The sequence below is a fragment of the Lachnellula hyalina genome (assembly GCF_007821495.1).
Source record: "Lachnellula hyalina strain CBS 185.66 chromosome Unknown contig00016, whole genome shotgun sequence".
Lineage (NCBI taxonomy): Eukaryota > Fungi > Ascomycota > Leotiomycetes > Helotiales > Lachnaceae > Lachnellula > Lachnellula hyalina.
Window position 1 is genome coordinate 235,643 of NW_022157130.1, and position 16,500 is coordinate 252,142.

The 16,500-nt window shown below is 48.0% G+C and overlaps 7 protein-coding genes across 7 annotated transcripts; 3 read left to right on the forward strand and 4 right to left on the reverse strand.

Annotated features, from left to right (window-relative positions):
- Positions 1 to 31: 31 nt before the first annotated feature.
- On the forward strand, positions 32 to 1,563 carry pepA (Aspergillopepsin-1; the record flags this gene model as incomplete). Its single annotated transcript, XM_031146024.1, has 4 exons — positions 32 to 110; positions 197 to 504; positions 558 to 1,430; positions 1,483 to 1,563. The coding sequence occupies 4 exons, from the start codon at positions 32 to 34 to the stop codon at positions 1,561 to 1,563; spliced, it is 1,341 nt and encodes a 446-aa protein (XP_031008369.1).
- Positions 1,564 to 2,424: 861 nt separating this feature from the next.
- Positions 2,425 to 4,410, reverse strand: LHYA1_G001038 (putative serine carboxypeptidase; the record flags this gene model as incomplete). The annotated part of the gene is made up of 6 exons (XM_031146025.1): positions 2,425 to 2,591; positions 2,658 to 3,358; positions 3,408 to 3,532; positions 3,582 to 3,911; positions 3,992 to 4,167; positions 4,218 to 4,410. 6 exons carry the CDS (start codon positions 4,408 to 4,410, stop codon positions 2,425 to 2,427), a joined length of 1,692 nt encoding a protein of 563 aa, XP_031008372.1.
- A 1,128-nt stretch (positions 4,411 to 5,538) lies between these two features.
- prfA (Peptide chain release factor) lies at positions 5,539 to 7,861 on the reverse strand (the record flags this gene model as incomplete). Its single annotated transcript, XM_031146026.1, has 6 exons — positions 5,539 to 5,729; positions 5,783 to 5,870; positions 5,920 to 6,047; positions 6,096 to 6,537; positions 6,651 to 6,664; positions 6,733 to 7,861. The coding sequence occupies 6 exons, from the start codon at positions 7,859 to 7,861 to the stop codon at positions 5,539 to 5,541; spliced, it is 1,992 nt and encodes a 663-aa protein (XP_031008373.1).
- Positions 7,862 to 8,361: 500 nt separating this feature from the next.
- On the forward strand, positions 8,362 to 10,358 carry ywrD (Glutathione hydrolase-like YwrD proenzyme; the record flags this gene model as incomplete). Its single annotated transcript, XM_031146027.1, has 4 exons — positions 8,362 to 8,526; positions 8,581 to 8,599; positions 8,652 to 9,001; positions 9,054 to 10,358. 4 exons carry the CDS (start codon positions 8,362 to 8,364, stop codon positions 10,356 to 10,358), a joined length of 1,839 nt encoding a protein of 612 aa, XP_031008396.1.
- Positions 10,359 to 11,009: 651 nt separating this feature from the next.
- On the reverse strand, positions 11,010 to 12,170 carry LHYA1_G001041 (uncharacterized protein; the record flags this gene model as incomplete). Its single annotated transcript, XM_031146028.1, has 3 exons — positions 11,010 to 11,739; positions 11,803 to 12,033; positions 12,091 to 12,170. The coding sequence occupies 3 exons, from the start codon at positions 12,168 to 12,170 to the stop codon at positions 11,010 to 11,012; spliced, it is 1,041 nt and encodes a 346-aa protein (XP_031008395.1).
- Positions 12,171 to 12,581: 411 nt separating this feature from the next.
- Cyp3a13 (Cytochrome P450) lies at positions 12,582 to 14,627 on the reverse strand (the record flags this gene model as incomplete). The annotated part of the gene is made up of 4 exons (XM_031146029.1): positions 12,582 to 13,672; positions 13,723 to 14,306; positions 14,355 to 14,451; positions 14,504 to 14,627. The coding sequence occupies 4 exons, from the start codon at positions 14,625 to 14,627 to the stop codon at positions 12,582 to 12,584; spliced, it is 1,896 nt and encodes a 631-aa protein (XP_031008394.1).
- A 963-nt stretch (positions 14,628 to 15,590) lies between these two features.
- Positions 15,591 to 16,315, forward strand: RPL44 (60S ribosomal protein; the record flags this gene model as incomplete). Its single annotated transcript, XM_031146030.1, has 4 exons — positions 15,591 to 15,593; positions 15,866 to 15,988; positions 16,041 to 16,225; positions 16,276 to 16,315. The coding sequence occupies 4 exons, from the start codon at positions 15,591 to 15,593 to the stop codon at positions 16,313 to 16,315; spliced, it is 351 nt and encodes a 116-aa protein (XP_031008393.1).
- Positions 16,316 to 16,500: the final 185 nt, after the last annotated feature.

Genomic DNA, 16,500 nt, shown 5'->3' on the forward strand with positions numbered 1-16,500 from the left:
TTATCTACCAAACCCAAACGACTATCTCAATATGTCTGCTCTTCAAGGTCTCCAGAAGGTTAAGCTTATCCCCAACAAGAACTACAAGAGATCCGGCACCAAGTCCTATGGTAGGTTCACCCTTTTTCTCCCCCCAACTGTGTTGGAAGCACTCCAATGCTCCTCCATCATATATGACCATACTAATTCTCAACAGTCTACCTGCTCAACAAGTGGGGTTTCGAGCCCACTAAGCCTGGCCCATACTTCCAGCTAAACAAAGTCTCCCAGTCTGGCCACCATGGTCTGCTGCACAAGGTGGGTGGTAAGGCTACCACTCAACGAGTTCTTGCAAAGAAGAAGCATGGCTCAACAACCTCTGGCGCTGCTGCCACGGGTGAAGAATCTGGAGAGGTTGGTGCAGATGACCAGCAGAACGATTCCGAATATCTCTGCCCTGTAGCAATCGGTACGCCCGCTCAAACTCTTAGCCTCGATTTCGATACCGGTTCTGCCGATCTATGGGTAAATATATGTATTTGAGATAGCAGCATGCCCAACCACTAACTCATTCCTAGGTCTGGTCTACCGAGCTTTCCGCTTCTGTCAAGTCGCAAGGTAAAGGACATACCATCTTCGACCCCTCAAAATCGTCTACATATCAGGCTGTGAAGGGCTCAACCTGGAAGATCTCATATGGAGATAGTTCCTCCGCTTCCGGTGATGTTGGTACAGACAACGTGAATCTTGGTGGACTCGTAGTCAAGAACCAATCTATTGAGCTTGCGAAGCAGATGTCAGCCCAGTTCGTTCAGGGTGCTGGAGATGGACTTCTCGGTCTCGCATTTGGCTCCATCAACACTGTTACGCCCAAAGCTGTTGCAACCCCTGTTGAGAACATGATTACCCAGCAAGATATCCCTCAGAATGCCGAACTTTTCACAGCCAAGCTTGGTAGTTGGCGTGACGCCAACGAGCCTGATAAGGGAGAATCTTTCTACACCTTCGGTTACATTGACCAAGCAACTGTCACGGCCTCCGGTCAAGATATTGCTTATACCCCAATCGACAGTTCTCAGGGATTCTGGATGTTCGATTCCACGTCCGCAACCGTGAACGGCAAGTCTGTTGCACAGTCAGGAAACACTGCCATCGCTGACACTGGAACCACTCTCGCTTTGGTCTCTGATGATGTCTGCCAAGCTATCTACAATGCCATTCCAGGTAGTACCTACGATTCGCAACAGCAGGGTTGGACATATCCTAGCAGCACCACCGCAGACAATCTCCCGGTTGTTACATTTGCTGTCGGTGACAAGCAATTTGCTGTTCAGAAGGAAGATCTTGGATTTGCGGATGCGGGCAGCAACATGGTGTATGGAGGTATTCAATCCAGAGGTACCATGACCTTTGATATTCTCGGTGATACTTTCCTCAAGGGTATCTATGCTGTAAGTGACTCGCTTGATTCTCTTTTATGACAAGACGTGCTAATAATTGTAGATCTTCGACCAGGGCAACAGTCGCTTTGGTGCTGTCCAGAGAGCCGAGCAAACCCAGAACGTTTCCGCTCCTCCTTCTTAAGCGATGGATGAATTGTACACATAACATGACGAAATTGATGATATGATTGGGCTGGGATGGGATGGTTGGGATGGCGGGTTTGGTTTTTCTGCTTTGGAACTTGATAGATGCCTTTAGGTAGCAAAGTAATAAATACACTTATACTACTATTGTTCAAACACGTGTCATGAATTATAATTTTTGTTTGACTATTGTGGCAACATGGACAACCTATTATATATGCTAGCTATACGTCCGTTGGGATACTTATGAGCAACTGTCTGTCACCAAGAAAAAAAAGAGAAACGGGAGTTAGGTATTAACTGTTACTTAATTAGCGATGACGATGCTATGCTATGCTATGCTATTAAAGTATAAGTATGTATACGGAGTTATCGATGCATGAGTGAGTGAGTGAGTGAGTGAGTATGAGTTATGGGGTATGAAGTATGTTATACAGTACAGTACTATAAGTTAGGAATGAGATTAGATTAGATAAGATGAATTCTACAGTAAGCTTAAATTAAAGCTCTCTTTCCTTTCGGTTATAGTACAGTAAGATCTTACATGTAAGCGGGAGGGGGGATTCACATGATTGTATTGTATCCGTCGTGGCTAGCTGGACTGGATTGGGTTGGGTTTGGAGGTGCTTGTAAGACAGGGTATGGTGTATATATATATAACATATACCGAGCGAGATGCATGGACTGACTGATATTCATCTGCCTACCTGTCTTCTGAAAGTGGAAATCATCTTACTCCATATAAGGAGTTTCATAAACCATAAATCATATATATTACTTTTTCATATATTATAATTATAACATACCTTGCGAATTCAAAATCACATGTCTGTCCAGGCATGAGTTTCTATACTCGCATTCACATCTTTGTCCTCCTCGTAGGTGGACCGGTGCCAAATCCAAGCGGTCCGTCTGGTTGAGGCGTATTATCGGTGGTGAAGGGGACGGTGCTGGAGAGGGAGTCGATTCGCCCGAGGAGGAACTCGAGGTGTCTGTAGGAGGCTGTGGGTGCGTATTGTGGGACCACTGTGATGTGTGAGTTAGTGAAGAGAAGATTGATTTACTCGGAAAGAGGGAAAGGAAAGGACTTACTATGACCGGAAAGATCAACGCTGACCCAAGTCAAACCTCTCTCTGTATGCGTGGTTCCAAAAACGCCGGACGCGGCGACGACTGAGAGCGCGGGATCACTCTCTCCGAAATCCGGCGAGTAGCCCTCGGAATGATAGGGCACGTAGAACGGATCAGAAGGCTTGCTTTGAAAGCCCTGAGCACCGTTCCACGTCATGTTGTTGATCATGAGAAGGGTGCCGTTTGAGATGAGCACCATGTCGAGAGCACCGTGTCCGATAATAGTACGCTTGCTTCGTTCGATAACTCCAGGGAGGACGCTCAGACCGGATGGGGGGCTGTTGTCTTGACCACCTACAAACACTTCTGTGTTCGTGCACTCGTCCCACTCGATCAGAGGCGCGTTGATGGCTTTCTGCACATCGGTTCTGTTGAAGTAGATTTCTGCTCCGGCTGGGAGATAGCTGAAGGACCCGGGAAAGCCCATGACATCCCATAGCTCGGGGCAAGTTGTAGCAACTTGATAGATATCCCAGCAGGGGTTCACGTAGAAGATCTCGTTGTAGATGGCATCGAAAACATCGCATTCGTCGGTGGTATCTCCATTCTCATCAGTGCCTGGAAGCTTAGCTGGCAAAGGCCCAGGAGGAGGGAAGGTCAAGTATTTGCTGATGTAATCGTCGTAACCGCAGGAGGCTGACATGTTATGGATTTGAGCATTACTAGAGGCCTGTTAGCATCTTGACGAACCTGAGGGGCGAGGGTTCATACAATGTGTCGTTGAATGGGAACAAGCCTCCCCAGTAATCGACAAACTGGACGGCTGGGATCTGCTCTTGAATAACGTCAGATGAGGTTGAAGGGTCATATATCATAGTAGCTTCGACGTTGAAATACTGAGATCTATTAGCATTTCCCTTATTTTGCGAGTCTAGGCAAACCCACCTTGGTGTCGTTCTTATTCAGCATAGCATCTGCGATATAAGGAACATAGTAACCGGCATAACTCTCCCCAGTAATGAAAACTTTACGTCCTTTCAGTTCGAAGGTGTCCACGAAATTCTTCCAGAACCCAAGGAACTGCTCTGCAACATCCTTTTCACTGGTAGCAGAAGGAGTACCTTGCGAAAACCCAGTACCAACTGGCTGTTCAACCCAGACAACGTTGGTAAGGTTTACCCAAGTATATGGGTTAGACACAGGCTTGAGCGTTCCGTATTGCCAAATGAAGGGGCCGTTTTCTTGGAGAAGACCTTCGAGGGATGAGCAACCTGGCTGTAGTATTGCGTTAGCACAACTTCGGTTTGGCAAGCCACAGAGACTGTTGTTATAACATGGAAATTGTGAGTACTTACGCCGCCATTGAGCCAGATCAAGATCTCATCTGAGGCATCGACATTTTCAGAAGGGAAGAACCAGAAATATAGTTCTCTGGTCTCATTCTTCTTCTTTGAAATTGGCATTAAACCAGCATAACTTTCTCCAATGTCGAAGTCCACCTCGGGAATCCCAGTTCCATTAACGACGTATTCTAAAAGTATATAAGTACGAGCCTTAACTTGGGATCAAATTTCTTCTTACTCGAACTGGAATTGGTGAGGTATCGAGAAGTGTCTCTGCGGGTCTGTTGCTGGCCTTGAGGTTGTGATCTTTTAACATGATTCCGCGGCTTGTCGGCCTTGCCTACATGCTTCAAGCTTCTTCCCGAATGGTGAGCTGCGGATACTAGACCAGCTGCGATTGCCAATGCAGAAAGATAAGTTGAGAAACGCATCTTGACAAGAGATTGGTCAATCGGAAACTTGAATTACAAGAATATACAAGAACTGACAAACCAACGAAGCAAGCAGGATCTCTTATCGTTCTCGGAAGAGGACAAACTGGGGCGGGGGGGGGACAAGGCTTTTTATTTTCTTCTAGACTCCTTCCACAGCTTGAGAAATGAGTAGCTCCCCCGGCCAAAAGAACTTAATGACGAGGGTGCAAGATACTATTCAGGTACTCCGAAGTACTATCCTTGCATAAGATATAAAGCCTTGTCCCATATTAATCGACTGAGCCAATCCTCGGCCCCGCCGTGGAGGGGTACGCAGGCGTGCTTCTCGTGCCTTGCGCCAGACATGGGAGGTGCAGTGCAGTGCTGGGGCTCCAATCGGAATACCGCATTTCTGTCCAAGATCATCGCTTGGAGATACAGCTCTCTGCTCTCAGTGGATAGTGGTTCGTCCAAGCTTTGATCAGCCTAGCCCGTTAAAGTGGCATTTGGACCTGCCGTTTGTAGCAAAGTATACAAGTTATATGCCGCTTCTAGTGTAGCCTCATCCCTAGTTCCAGCTGCCGCCGGATTGCAGCTTCCTTGCTGGAACAAATGCCACAAGCCTCTTTCCCACGGCGGCGGGTTCCATCTGCGAAAGGCTTGAGATGATTCTCTGACAACATTCTACCGTTATCACAGTACCGGCGCAAATCAATCGGCTGGCGATAACCTTCCTCGTTTAGGTAACAATAATTACCTGGTAAAGTACCGGTAATCTCTTATAAACAATGGGATGTGAAGCTGACAAGCTTTTCCAGCAATCAAAACAGGGCGCATTAATGTTCTTCCGCGTCTTCTCGTCTTCTGCCTCGAAAGTCGAGATGTTGTTGAGGTATTGATGAAGTAAAGGCGTTCAACGCTGTGGAATCTCTTCCCGCGCGCCACCGCGCCAATCTGCCGATTTCAACGGCATTTGCGGAACAACGGCATTCGCGGAACAGAATCCCTTCGTTACAGTACAGTATTATATCTTTTTACCTCACACGCAGCAGCCTTGAGATTGCAGTATAATGAAATGATTTTGCCAGTCCAAGATGCGTTATCTTTCTCGTAGGCAATACGAGAGAGTAAATAGGAGATCATTTTCTAAAACAGTATTCCGGTCTTGTTATCCAGTCGTTTCTCAATCAGCACCTCTTTAATACTCTCCCAGTCTCTACATCGATGCGTAGCATTAGCTCCAGTGAAGCCATACTTCAGCTCACTCCCATCTGCATTATACTCAATCTCAGCATGATCTAGGGTCGTGTCTCCTGCGCATAGAACTGCTTGCCGAACTGAGTCCCATGTTACTTAACTGCTCTAAAAGGTTGGAGCGTGGAGAACTCACTATAGTCAAGACAGTGATACCCATGAGCGCCTGCAAACCTCGATTTATCTCCCTTGGAATACTTGGTCATTATGTCTCTTATAACGCCCTATTACACGTCTTAGTTTACGGATCTAATAGAAGAGGAATTTGTATACCAAGCAATGTAATTGATGTGTCATTGACACCGAATATATCTCGGCCTCCTCAATATCATTCTCAACTTTCTTACTCCGCGGCATAGCATATCTCCTCGGATGAGGGACACGCAGGAAACCCGAGCCGACTGCATTGCCCGTTATTACATGTCCCATATATAGTTCTACAAACTTACGGGGCATAAGATGGTTCCATAGTTCATCTCCCTCAGTCCCTTCATCTTCATACCCAGACGGGAAGTGGAACATAAGCTCTTTCTTAGGGACTATTCTCTCATCAGCGCCATCTTGGTGTACTGCCCTGATGTACATACTGGCACCAATAATCACTTGCGGATCTACCAGTCCATCCTCCCTCTTTATCTCCCAAGGTGCCTTCCTCGACGCCCAACTGTCCCATTTTCTCCCTACGTGAAAGCCCACTCCGAAAGATATCAATGTCAGTGTCAAGAGACACGAGAAGACACAGATACTGGAGCCACTGAATGAGAAGAGCCTGCGGGTGTGTGGTCTCAGGCGCGGTTGTTCTTTGGAGTTCTCGTCATTGGGGACCGATGTGTAAATTTCAGACGGCGGCATCGTGGCATTTTGGAGCTGAATGTAGGACAAATGGCGATTCTAGTTTCGTAAGACAAGGTGGTGTTAAAAGTTCATAGGCGGCGCGGGGTTGAAAGGCTTCATTTATCCATGACGGCTGAAAGAAGAGATTCACGGATGTTCTCACGACTCACGTGCATTTTCATCTCTGTACAGGGTAACATTGTAAGATCGAATGAGGCAGACTGAGCTATTCCTTCTATTTTGTCTTTTTACTCGTTTCTTCTTCCTCAGCAAGCAACGAGAGCATTTCTTGCTCTCCAAACCAGGTCTTTACACTGTCAATTACCGTATCCAGCTGGTCACCTCCTTCCATAACATCATCCAGATGGTGAATAGTAAGTCCACTCCTGTGATCCGTGACTCTCTGCTGCTGCCAATTATACGTCCTCACTTTATTCTCTCTCCCCATCTGTGCAACTCCCATCACACTCCTCCTCACTTTGGCCACCTCTTCCTCCCTCGCCTCCCTCCTCGCCTGCGCCAACTTCGACCTGAGCAACTGCCATGCTTTCTCTCTGTTCTGATGCTGTGACCGTGAGTCCTGCATAGCGACAACGGTATTGGTAGGAATGTGGGTCAATCGAACTGCTGAATCCGTAGTATTGACATGCTGGCCACCTGCTCCTCGTGCACGCATAACATCCGTTCGCACATCCGTAGGATTGACATAGTAATCGCTCTCAGGGTCCGTCAAATCCGCCTGGTTCAATTCCTGGCCCTCATTCCCATTCGAAGGCAAGCTGGGCAAAACCAGTACACTAACAGCACTTGTGTGCACCCGTCCTTTGGCTTCAGTCGCCGGCACACGCTGCACACGGTGGACTCCAGCTTCGCTTCTCAATTGTCCGTATGCGCCTGCACTCTCGATTTCTAGGATAGCTTCTGAGAGAGGTGCTTGGCCGGTGCCATCCCCAGCCCCATCCGCCGTTTCGTATTTCATCATCGAGACGCGCATTTTCTTCCGCGTGCAGTACGCCTTATACATCCGTAATAGATCATTCGCGAATATCGCTGCTTCTCCTCCTCCTGCCCCGGGCCGGATTTCCATCAGACAAGGCATGTCTTCGAACGGATGCTTAGGCGTAAGCGAAATAGCTAGCTTCTGTGACAATTCCTCTAATTGGGTTCGTGTCTCGGCCAGGTCATCTTCTGCGAGATCCCGCAGTTCTTGGTCGGTCGTGGGATCGTGAATGAGGCCGCGAAGCTCTTCGATGGAGCTCTGTGTATCTTCCCACTCTTTCAGAGCCTCTGTGACGCGACTCAATTCCCCCACTCGTTTCGCGATCTTGGAATCAAACTTCTCGGCCGTTTCTTCGCTCAATCGATCGTGTTCCAAGGCCATGTTGCGCGCTCGCGCGAGCAATGCCGGCGAAAAGGAAGCATGATTTGCTGTGTTGATGTGAGACCATGTTCGAACGTGGCTGAGGGAATTGCCTATTTACCTTTACCAGTGCTTGAGAATCGTATAAGTCGCCGTCTACCAGGCTTTAGACATGTATTTATACATCGTCTGCAGATCCAGGGAGCTCCAAACATAATCGATTGAACTGAAGCTTGTCTCGCTCTCCTGAATGTCTCCAAAACTTTTCCACCAATACCCCTGTCATTAAATTTCTCCGCCTCCCCATCAGGAAATAACGTATTTTCTGCCATCCGATGGGCCGTCGTTCGCCGCGGGGCGTGCCGACCGTCTTCCCCCACCATTGGAGTCATAGGGACCAGATTTGAAAATCTTTACATATACAGCTGAGTTGATTTATTATTATATGTTTATTTTACCCAGCATACTTTTGTGTTATACTGAAACTTAAGTTATCTCCAATAACTTTAACCTGAATCAAAATGCCTTTAAATCTTGCTTCTGTGTACCCGGCCGAGGATCCGGAATTCCAATCCTTTCCAAGTAGAAGAAGTGTTGTACATAGTACTGAGGGCATGATTGCTTGTACACAACCTTTAGCTGCAAGATGCGGACTCAAAATACTTGATGCTGGTGGAAATGCTGCTGTAAGAATACTGTCAACCCCACTCTCCAATGCAAAAAAATGCTGATGACTTTAGGATGCTGCGGTAGCTGTTGGTAATTATAACTTATAAGATGAGATGAATTGGTCTTTACTAATGGTTCGAAGCTGCTGGACTGAATTTGACTGAGCCAACCTCGACTGGAATAGGGGGCGACATGTTTTGTTTATATTACAATGCTAAAACGAAGAAAATTGACGCTATGAATGGTTCTGGTCGTGCTGGCATGAAATGTAATCTCGAGCATATACGGAAGGATCTCGGCTTGAAAGATGGAGAGAAGGGTGAACTTCCACTACGAAGTGTTCATGCAGTTACTATTCCTGGTGCTGCAGCTGGCTGGGTTGACACTGTTGAAAGATTTGGAAGTGGAAAGGTATCCATGGAGCAGATATTGGCACCTGCTATAGAGCTGGCAGAGAGAGGTTTTCCATTGTCTGAATTATCTTCCACCATGGTAAGTCGCGCTCTGATATCCTCGTTTGCCCCCTTTACTAAATGCCTGCTAGTGGAGAAACGGAGAGAAGGACTTAAAGGAGGCATCACCCAACTTTTCTGAGCTATTGAAAGAAGACCCAAACGCCCCTGAGGGTTACCGCGGGCCAAGACCGGGCGAGCTTTTCAAGAACCCAGGCCTTGCAGCAACCTTTCGAGCTCTGGCCAAGGATGGGAAGAAGGGGTTCTATACTGGAAGGATTGCTGAAGCAATCATCAAAGTTACGAAAGACCGAGGAGGGTTTCTTGAACTTGATGATCTCACAAAACACATGGAGGCAGGAAGTGAACCTGTAGAACCCATTTCCTACAAATTCAAAGGCCAAGGTTACACGGAGACGAAAGTAAAATACGTCGATGGAATATCAGGCCAAGGAAGCAACGAAGACAACCACGGAGTCGAAATCTGGGAGCACCCTCCCAACGGCCAAGGAATCGTGGCACTGATGGCTCTCGGTATACTGGAAGCGCTCGAGGAGCAAGGCAAAATCCCCAAGTTCCAGCAGGAGGAACACAACTCAACAGCATACCTCCACGCCATCATCGAGTCCCTCCGCATCGCATTCGCTGACGCAAGCTGGTGGGTCGCAGACCCAAACCTCTCCAAAGTCCCCACGGCCGAGCTGATCTCGAAGAAATACCTCGCCGAACGAGCCCAGCTCTTCGACGCGACAAAAGCCTCAGACAAGATCTACGACTACGGCAGCCCGGCCCACAACCACAGCGATACGGTCTACTTTGCCGTCAGCGACAAGCACGGCAACGCCATCTCGTTCATCAACTCCAACTTCCACGGTTTCGGCTCCGCCATCGTCCCGAAAGGCTGCGGCTTCGTCCTGCAGAACCGCGGCGGCAATTTCAGGTTGGATCCTGGGCATGCGAATGCGATCGCTCCGGGCAAGAGACCGTACCATACCATCATCCCGGCGATGATCACGAATGTGCATGACGGGAGCTTGCACTCCGTATACGGCGTCATGGGCGGCTTCATGCAACCGCAAGGCCACGTGCAAGTCCTGCTCAACATGATCGCGTTCAAATACAACCCGCAGGCAGCGCTAGACGCACCGCGCTTCTGCATCGGCGCCGAGGAGATGCCTGGTGATGGGAATGGGAGGAAGGTGTTTTTGGAGGAGGGGATTAGTGAGGATGTTGTGGCTGAGTTGAAGGCTATGGGGCATGAGACGGAGCTTGTGACAGGGTATGCGAGGGGTTTGTTTGGGAGGGGGCAGTTGATTAGAAGTCATGTTGAGGATGGTGTTCATGTGTATTCAGCGGGAAGTGATCCGAGGGGTGATGGGGCTGCTTACCCTGGATAATTTATTTGTAATGAAATGTAAACGGAATTGTATCGGGGTCTTCACTTATAAGACTGTATCATGATTCTGGAGCTCTAATGTTTCGGCTCAAAGTGATGGATTGCTCTCACGTCAAAGTCATAGGTAATGAAGCTCTCGAGAGTCCATCGTTCATTGAGATCTTCACGGATAAGCAAAGGTCGACAGAATTAGTACAGGTGTCACAAAATGATAGTCTTGCAAATGCAGTAGGTGAACCAAAACATAAGTTTGCATATTCCTAGACCAATAACCAGAAGCCCCATTCATCCCCAGTCATTTACACATTCCTAAACCCAACGCGTACACAATAGTGCAAAGTGTTAAAACAAAAATAGGTATCCCATCGATACGCCTTAACGCCTTCCTATGGATCTCCCAAGAGACCATCGTGCCAGCACAAAGAGCGTCGCGGGAGAGAAAGCGAATGAGTTGAAAAAAGCGCTCCCCCCTTTCAATTTCTCCCCAAGATGACATGTTCAACCTCCAAGATTATCATGCTGCAATAAAAATAAAACCGAAAACCGAAAACCGACAGACTACACCCTCCTATCCCTCCTGTACAAATTCAATCCCTGTTTTTGCTTGTAGCTGCACTTGCAGATCAAGCTTCCAATCATTTTGAGGGAGACCCTATTTCTTGAGAACAGCTTCATAAAGGGTCACAAGGGTTCCAATTCCAGTTCCGGCGAGGATACCCTTATAGCCCCCAAACAAGGCTGAGTTAATTCTGGCGACGTACTCAAGATCTACGAGACCGCCGAACGTGACGTCTTGCCCGAATATCGCGTAAGTCAACAGCGCCTTGGCGATGTTAAAAGTCAATGGATCGAATGTGTAGTTGAATCTGGTACCATGGCTGCGCGTACGAGGCTTGCTGGTCAAGTTGAAAAAGTACGCCGCGGCCAATGGGACTAGAAAGCTCGAGAATGCCCAAAGCGTAGCAGGGCCCCAGAATGAGCTTGTCAAGAGGAGAAAGAGGTCTGGAATCTTGACTGGATATGAGTCTATGTTCAGCAATTTGATAGCTGGGATAGTAAACGCATATCTGAGTGGCAGGAGCTCGGGTCGTAAGTGAAATAGTTCAAATAAAACGATCAAGCCCTGGATAGCAGTGAGGCTCGAGAGAATTCCGCGCGTAGCTTCGGCGCCTTCGACAACTCCCGAATTCTCGTAGTATCCAGCAACCTTGGATCGCAAAACAGAAGTGCGACGATCAATCGCGTCTGCGACGACAGCCGGAGAGGGCGGCAAAGGCAAATTCGACGCGAAAGACAGGTTTGAGAGCGCAGAAGAGCGGGCTGGGGTTCTCGTCAAGGCGCTACGCGCTCGAGTAGTCGCGGGCTCGACTTCGGAATCATCACTTCGCAAATGTTAGCGGTTATTCAAGAACAAGCCCACGCGCATCGCAACGCGTTTTGCTTACGTCGCAAACAATTCCTCCGCTGCCTTTGTGACTCTACGCTTCACAGTCCGAACTTTGCTCTCGACGTCTGACATAGCCGAGGTGAGCTCCTTCTTGATCGGAGAGCTCTCGCTGCGTCCCCTCGTCTTGTAGAATGGCGCAAGACGCGCTTCTCCCGAATACTGGTCGGCGTTTTCTCTGAGGTAATCGTCGAGCGCGACTTCAATCTCGGTCTTCTTCAAGCCGCCGTAGCTGCGCGAAGGTTAGCTGTGTGTGCTGGGGTTTCTGCAGGGCGCGGTGCTGTCATACTCTTTGAAATCAACGGACTCGCACAGTTCCAAGAGCTCTGCTTTGCGCATTTTCTGCAGCCAACTTGATGCGCCGGACATTTTGAAGAATTTATTGATTGAGATTATGCGACTGCAAGGGATATAGTTCGGGGTGAATAATTGAGAGCAGCGGGGGGAAGCACGAATGTTGATGTCTTAAGATGTGGGGGGAATGTAAACAAAAGGCTAAATACAGCACATACGTAGCAGCTTAGCGCCAAAAATGCGCAACATGGTAACGATTAGGTATTCCTCACATCTAATTGGTTTGTTTAGGAAGAAGCAAATTACATCGAGCAAGAGCAACACTTCTCACTCATGAGGGAAATGGTCTTATGCTCGGTTTATTGTGTTCTATCAGTGCTCCATGTTGATGCTCCAGCTTGCAAGGATCGCGGCTAGTTATGCCATCTGAACTCCATCTAAAGCGTTGATCAACATGAGGCTCTACCATGATGCTCGCGTTTCTAGCTAATCTATCAGGTGAATGAATCTTTCCTTGCCTTTCTTAACCACACGGACTGGTATAAAACCGGGGTGCAGCTTCAACGTAATAAGTGAGGTAGCGCTTCTCAACTTCGCGTGAGCTGCGACTTGCGCCTTCTTATACACTATGCGTTTTTCCTCATCGGACATCTTCGCAACTTGATCATCGGTTGCCCATTCATCCACAGCCAGCTCAATAGAGTACAATTGGAATATGACAGCGAGACTGGCCATGACCTTGACCTGCGCTAGTCTTCGTCCGAGACAGGATCGTGGACCTTCTGAGAAAGGCAAGTATGAACCCTTTACTGGACGAAATAGCTTTGCATGAGAATCTTGACCTGTGAAACCTCCAAATTCGTCATTATCTTCAGCACCCACTTGGCCATTTCTGACGTGCTCGCCGTCGGCTTTGAGACTGACAAGCCATCTTTCCGGCTTGAAGTCATTGAGATCATCGGCGCGATCCGAGATCTTGGACGGCTGTGTGGGCCAATATCTTGGGTTCCTTTGGACACCTACAGTGTTCAGATAGATCATGGTACCAGCAGGGAGCGTGATCTTCTTTCCATCCACATTCAACACTTGATCTTGTCCTTTCGTGACGATTTTAGGAAGATTTGTGATAGGTGCCATCAAACGTAGCTGCTCGTTCATAACAGCGCCAATTATGCTACCCAGAAGAGAGTTTATACTGGAGTCGTAGTCCCACTTCTCTGGAGGCTCGTCCCCAAAGATGGTGTGTACTTCTCTTTGCACTAGCCGTTGCGACTTGGGACTCATTGCCAACTCCATCAACGAGAAATGAATGCTGTTAGCGGTAGTCTCATGGCCTGCTACGATCATCACGAATGCGTTGCCGAAAATGTCCGAGTCGGAAAGAACTGGCTGCTCCCCTTTCGCTCGACTGGAATCTCCGTAAGAGCTTTTGACGAGAGAGCCTAAGATATCAATACCTTCCGTCTTCTGGCCTTCTCGGGTTTCTTTGACCTTCTGGTCAAAAAGTTCGCGCATGTACTGGCGCCAATTAATGAACGATTCATAGGCTTCACGCGCACTGTGCATGGGAATCCGTTCTAGTGAAATCAGTACGAGCCCGGAGAACGTCTCCAAATACTAGACTTACTTAGCAGCCACTCGGGCACTAATAGTACCCAGTTTATTCTCTGGAGAAGTGTGCTCAGCGCTTCCTCGAAACCCATCGAGTGGCCCTTTGAAAGAACGTTGCCGCTGTAGATTCCCTTGTCCTTCTCGGTTAGTTCCTCCCCAGGCCAAAACAATCGCACTCCAAATCCAACATCACTGATAATATGCAGAGTCAACGTCTCGGTATCAGTTGGGACTTCCTTGAGGGTGGTATTCCCTGTTCCATCAGCACCCATCCATTTCCTCAGCATTCCCTGCGTTTGCTGGGCGGTTTCAGCGAAGATGAGTCCGTTGTTCTTCTCGTTGAAACCCGGAGACGTTATTCTTCGGTGCAGCTTCCAATCATTCCCTTCAGTGCTTAGGATATTTCGACCGAATATATCAAGAATTTTGTATTTCTCGATTTGTTTCGGAAAAGCTTCGCGTCTCGCTGTGATCTGATGTATAGCTTCCGCATTTGTAACCCATAGCTGAATGGTACCGGGGGAAACTGTCAAGAAGAGATCTCCTTTGCGTTTAACACCGTCGTAGAGAAGGTGCCAGACCCAATCGGGAGTTATAACGCTGGAGAGGTTAGCTTCCAATTCAATGAGTGCGCGACCGGCCACTTACTCGAGCCAGTTTTCGGTCCATGATTTAGGTAAACGATTGAGCCATGGCAACCATAACTTATGGGTTAAAAGCCATGGTAGGCCGTAGATATCGATAGCTAAAATGTGGTGAGCTTGTGCAATTGAATATTTCAAAGCTCGTAGACGTACGAACGACAGTCCAGGGAAGTCCTGATCGTTTGGCGGCGGCAATGTTCTTTAGCAAGCCTGATATGTTGGAGAGAACCAACCATACGCCGAGTCCGATCAGAGCGATTGCGTAGGTAGGAAACATCTTGCCCAAGCTATCCTGAAGGTGTGGGAACACTGGAATGGTGTAGCAGAGAGTATAGTACTCGGTTGGTATGATGGAAGACTCAGCATGCAGTTGCCAAAGAAACAAAAAAGAAAAGAAGAAAAGAAGAAAAGAGAATTAGCGCATGTCCTTCAAGTGAATGCGACAGACAGACCGTCGCCTTCAAGGTATGTTGACACCAAAAGCGGTAAACGCTCGACTTGAGGAGGGAGATCTTAGAGTGAAATCGTGGCGTCACTTACTGCGGAAGGGACACGAGCCGGCGGCACCTCTTTTCTCATTGGCCAGAATGTTTTACATTTTGATTTTGAGATCAGGGGCAGGGCAGGGTGAGAAACGTCGTACATGTCAAACATCAAACATCAAACATCAAACACCATCGGCCGCCAATACTGCACTGCACCAACTTTCTCTTCTCGTATCTCTTCTCATACTCGAGTTCTCGGCCAGTCGCACTTTCTACCAGAAAGGCTTTTTTCTTCTGCTTGTGGTTCTGCTTCTTAAAGCGCTATATCTCAAGAACGAGAGTATTGATTATGAACATCTTGGCTGGGTATTGTTTCGAAGGGGTAGAGGGGTAATAATTGAAATGGTTTGTAGCCCACCTACCTGTGGGTGACCGGATTTGCACTCAATCAAATGTAATGGAAGGAGAAGAAGCGTGATTGTCTTCTGAATTTGGGACTTCGAAAAGGGCTTTTGCTCATGGGGCAGTCCATATTTAATATTATTAACATCAAAAATTATAAGTTGCTTCGCTGGAAAATAATCTATGGTATGGTAGAAAGTTAGAAACCCAATTTTGAGGCTTTGCACGTGATAGTGTGGAGCCTTAGCCTTCTCGCTTAGCCGCACAATGTTCAACCATCAAATTTGAGGTTGACAAAGAACTTCAATCATCAGCAATCTTTCGACGACCACGCGACAATCGAAATCGCCAAGATGGTAAGGGATCCCTTTCTTATTTCCCATGTTCTGTAGGAGATGGTGATTGAGATGGATGGAGTCGCGGCTTGGGAAAGAGAGGAGGGAAGAGGGCAACGTCAAGACCAAATCGCGAATTCGATCCACGAACTGAAAAACTCGCCCCCGAAGCTTCTCCAACCTCTCGAACCCGCACGTAGACGTGTGTGAATCTCGATCACATATCCCGGAATGGCAGAGAAAGAGATATCGACGACGCGCGCTGATGACGAGGATGGGAATCATACAACTAGAGAATTGAAGCTGACAAGAACTTCCCACAGGTCAACGTACCCAAGACCAGACGCACCTACTGCAAGGGCAAGGACTGCAGAAAGCACACCCAGCACAAGGTCACACAATACAAGGCCGGAAAGGTACGCTCTCGATCTGCCCCTCCGAAGGACACTACCTAACAATACAACTCAGGCGTCCCTGTTCGCGCAAGGAAAGCGTCGTTATGATCGCAAACAATCCGGTTACGGAGGTCAAACCAAGCCCGTTTTCCACAAGAAGGCAAAGACGACAAAGAAGGTTGTGTTGAGATTGGAGTGCACAGCTTGCAAGACGAAGGCACAATTGGCGTTGAAGCGATGCAAGCATTTCGAACTCGGGTATGTAATCTGCGATGGTTCAGGAAGCATGGGGGCTAATTATTCTGCAGTGGTGACAAGAAGACCAAGGGTGCTGCGCTGGTATTCTAGATGTTCTGCGACGACTCTCCTTTCGTGTGGGCTTGGCATGGCATTGGGTGGATTTTGCGCGGCTGTGATGGCTGAGATGGATGGAGCAAGGGACTGCGGAGTTTGCGATCCTTGTATCTTATTCGACATGACATCGCCGAAGATGCATAGCAAAGTTCGCTGATACCATACATGTTCCACAAATG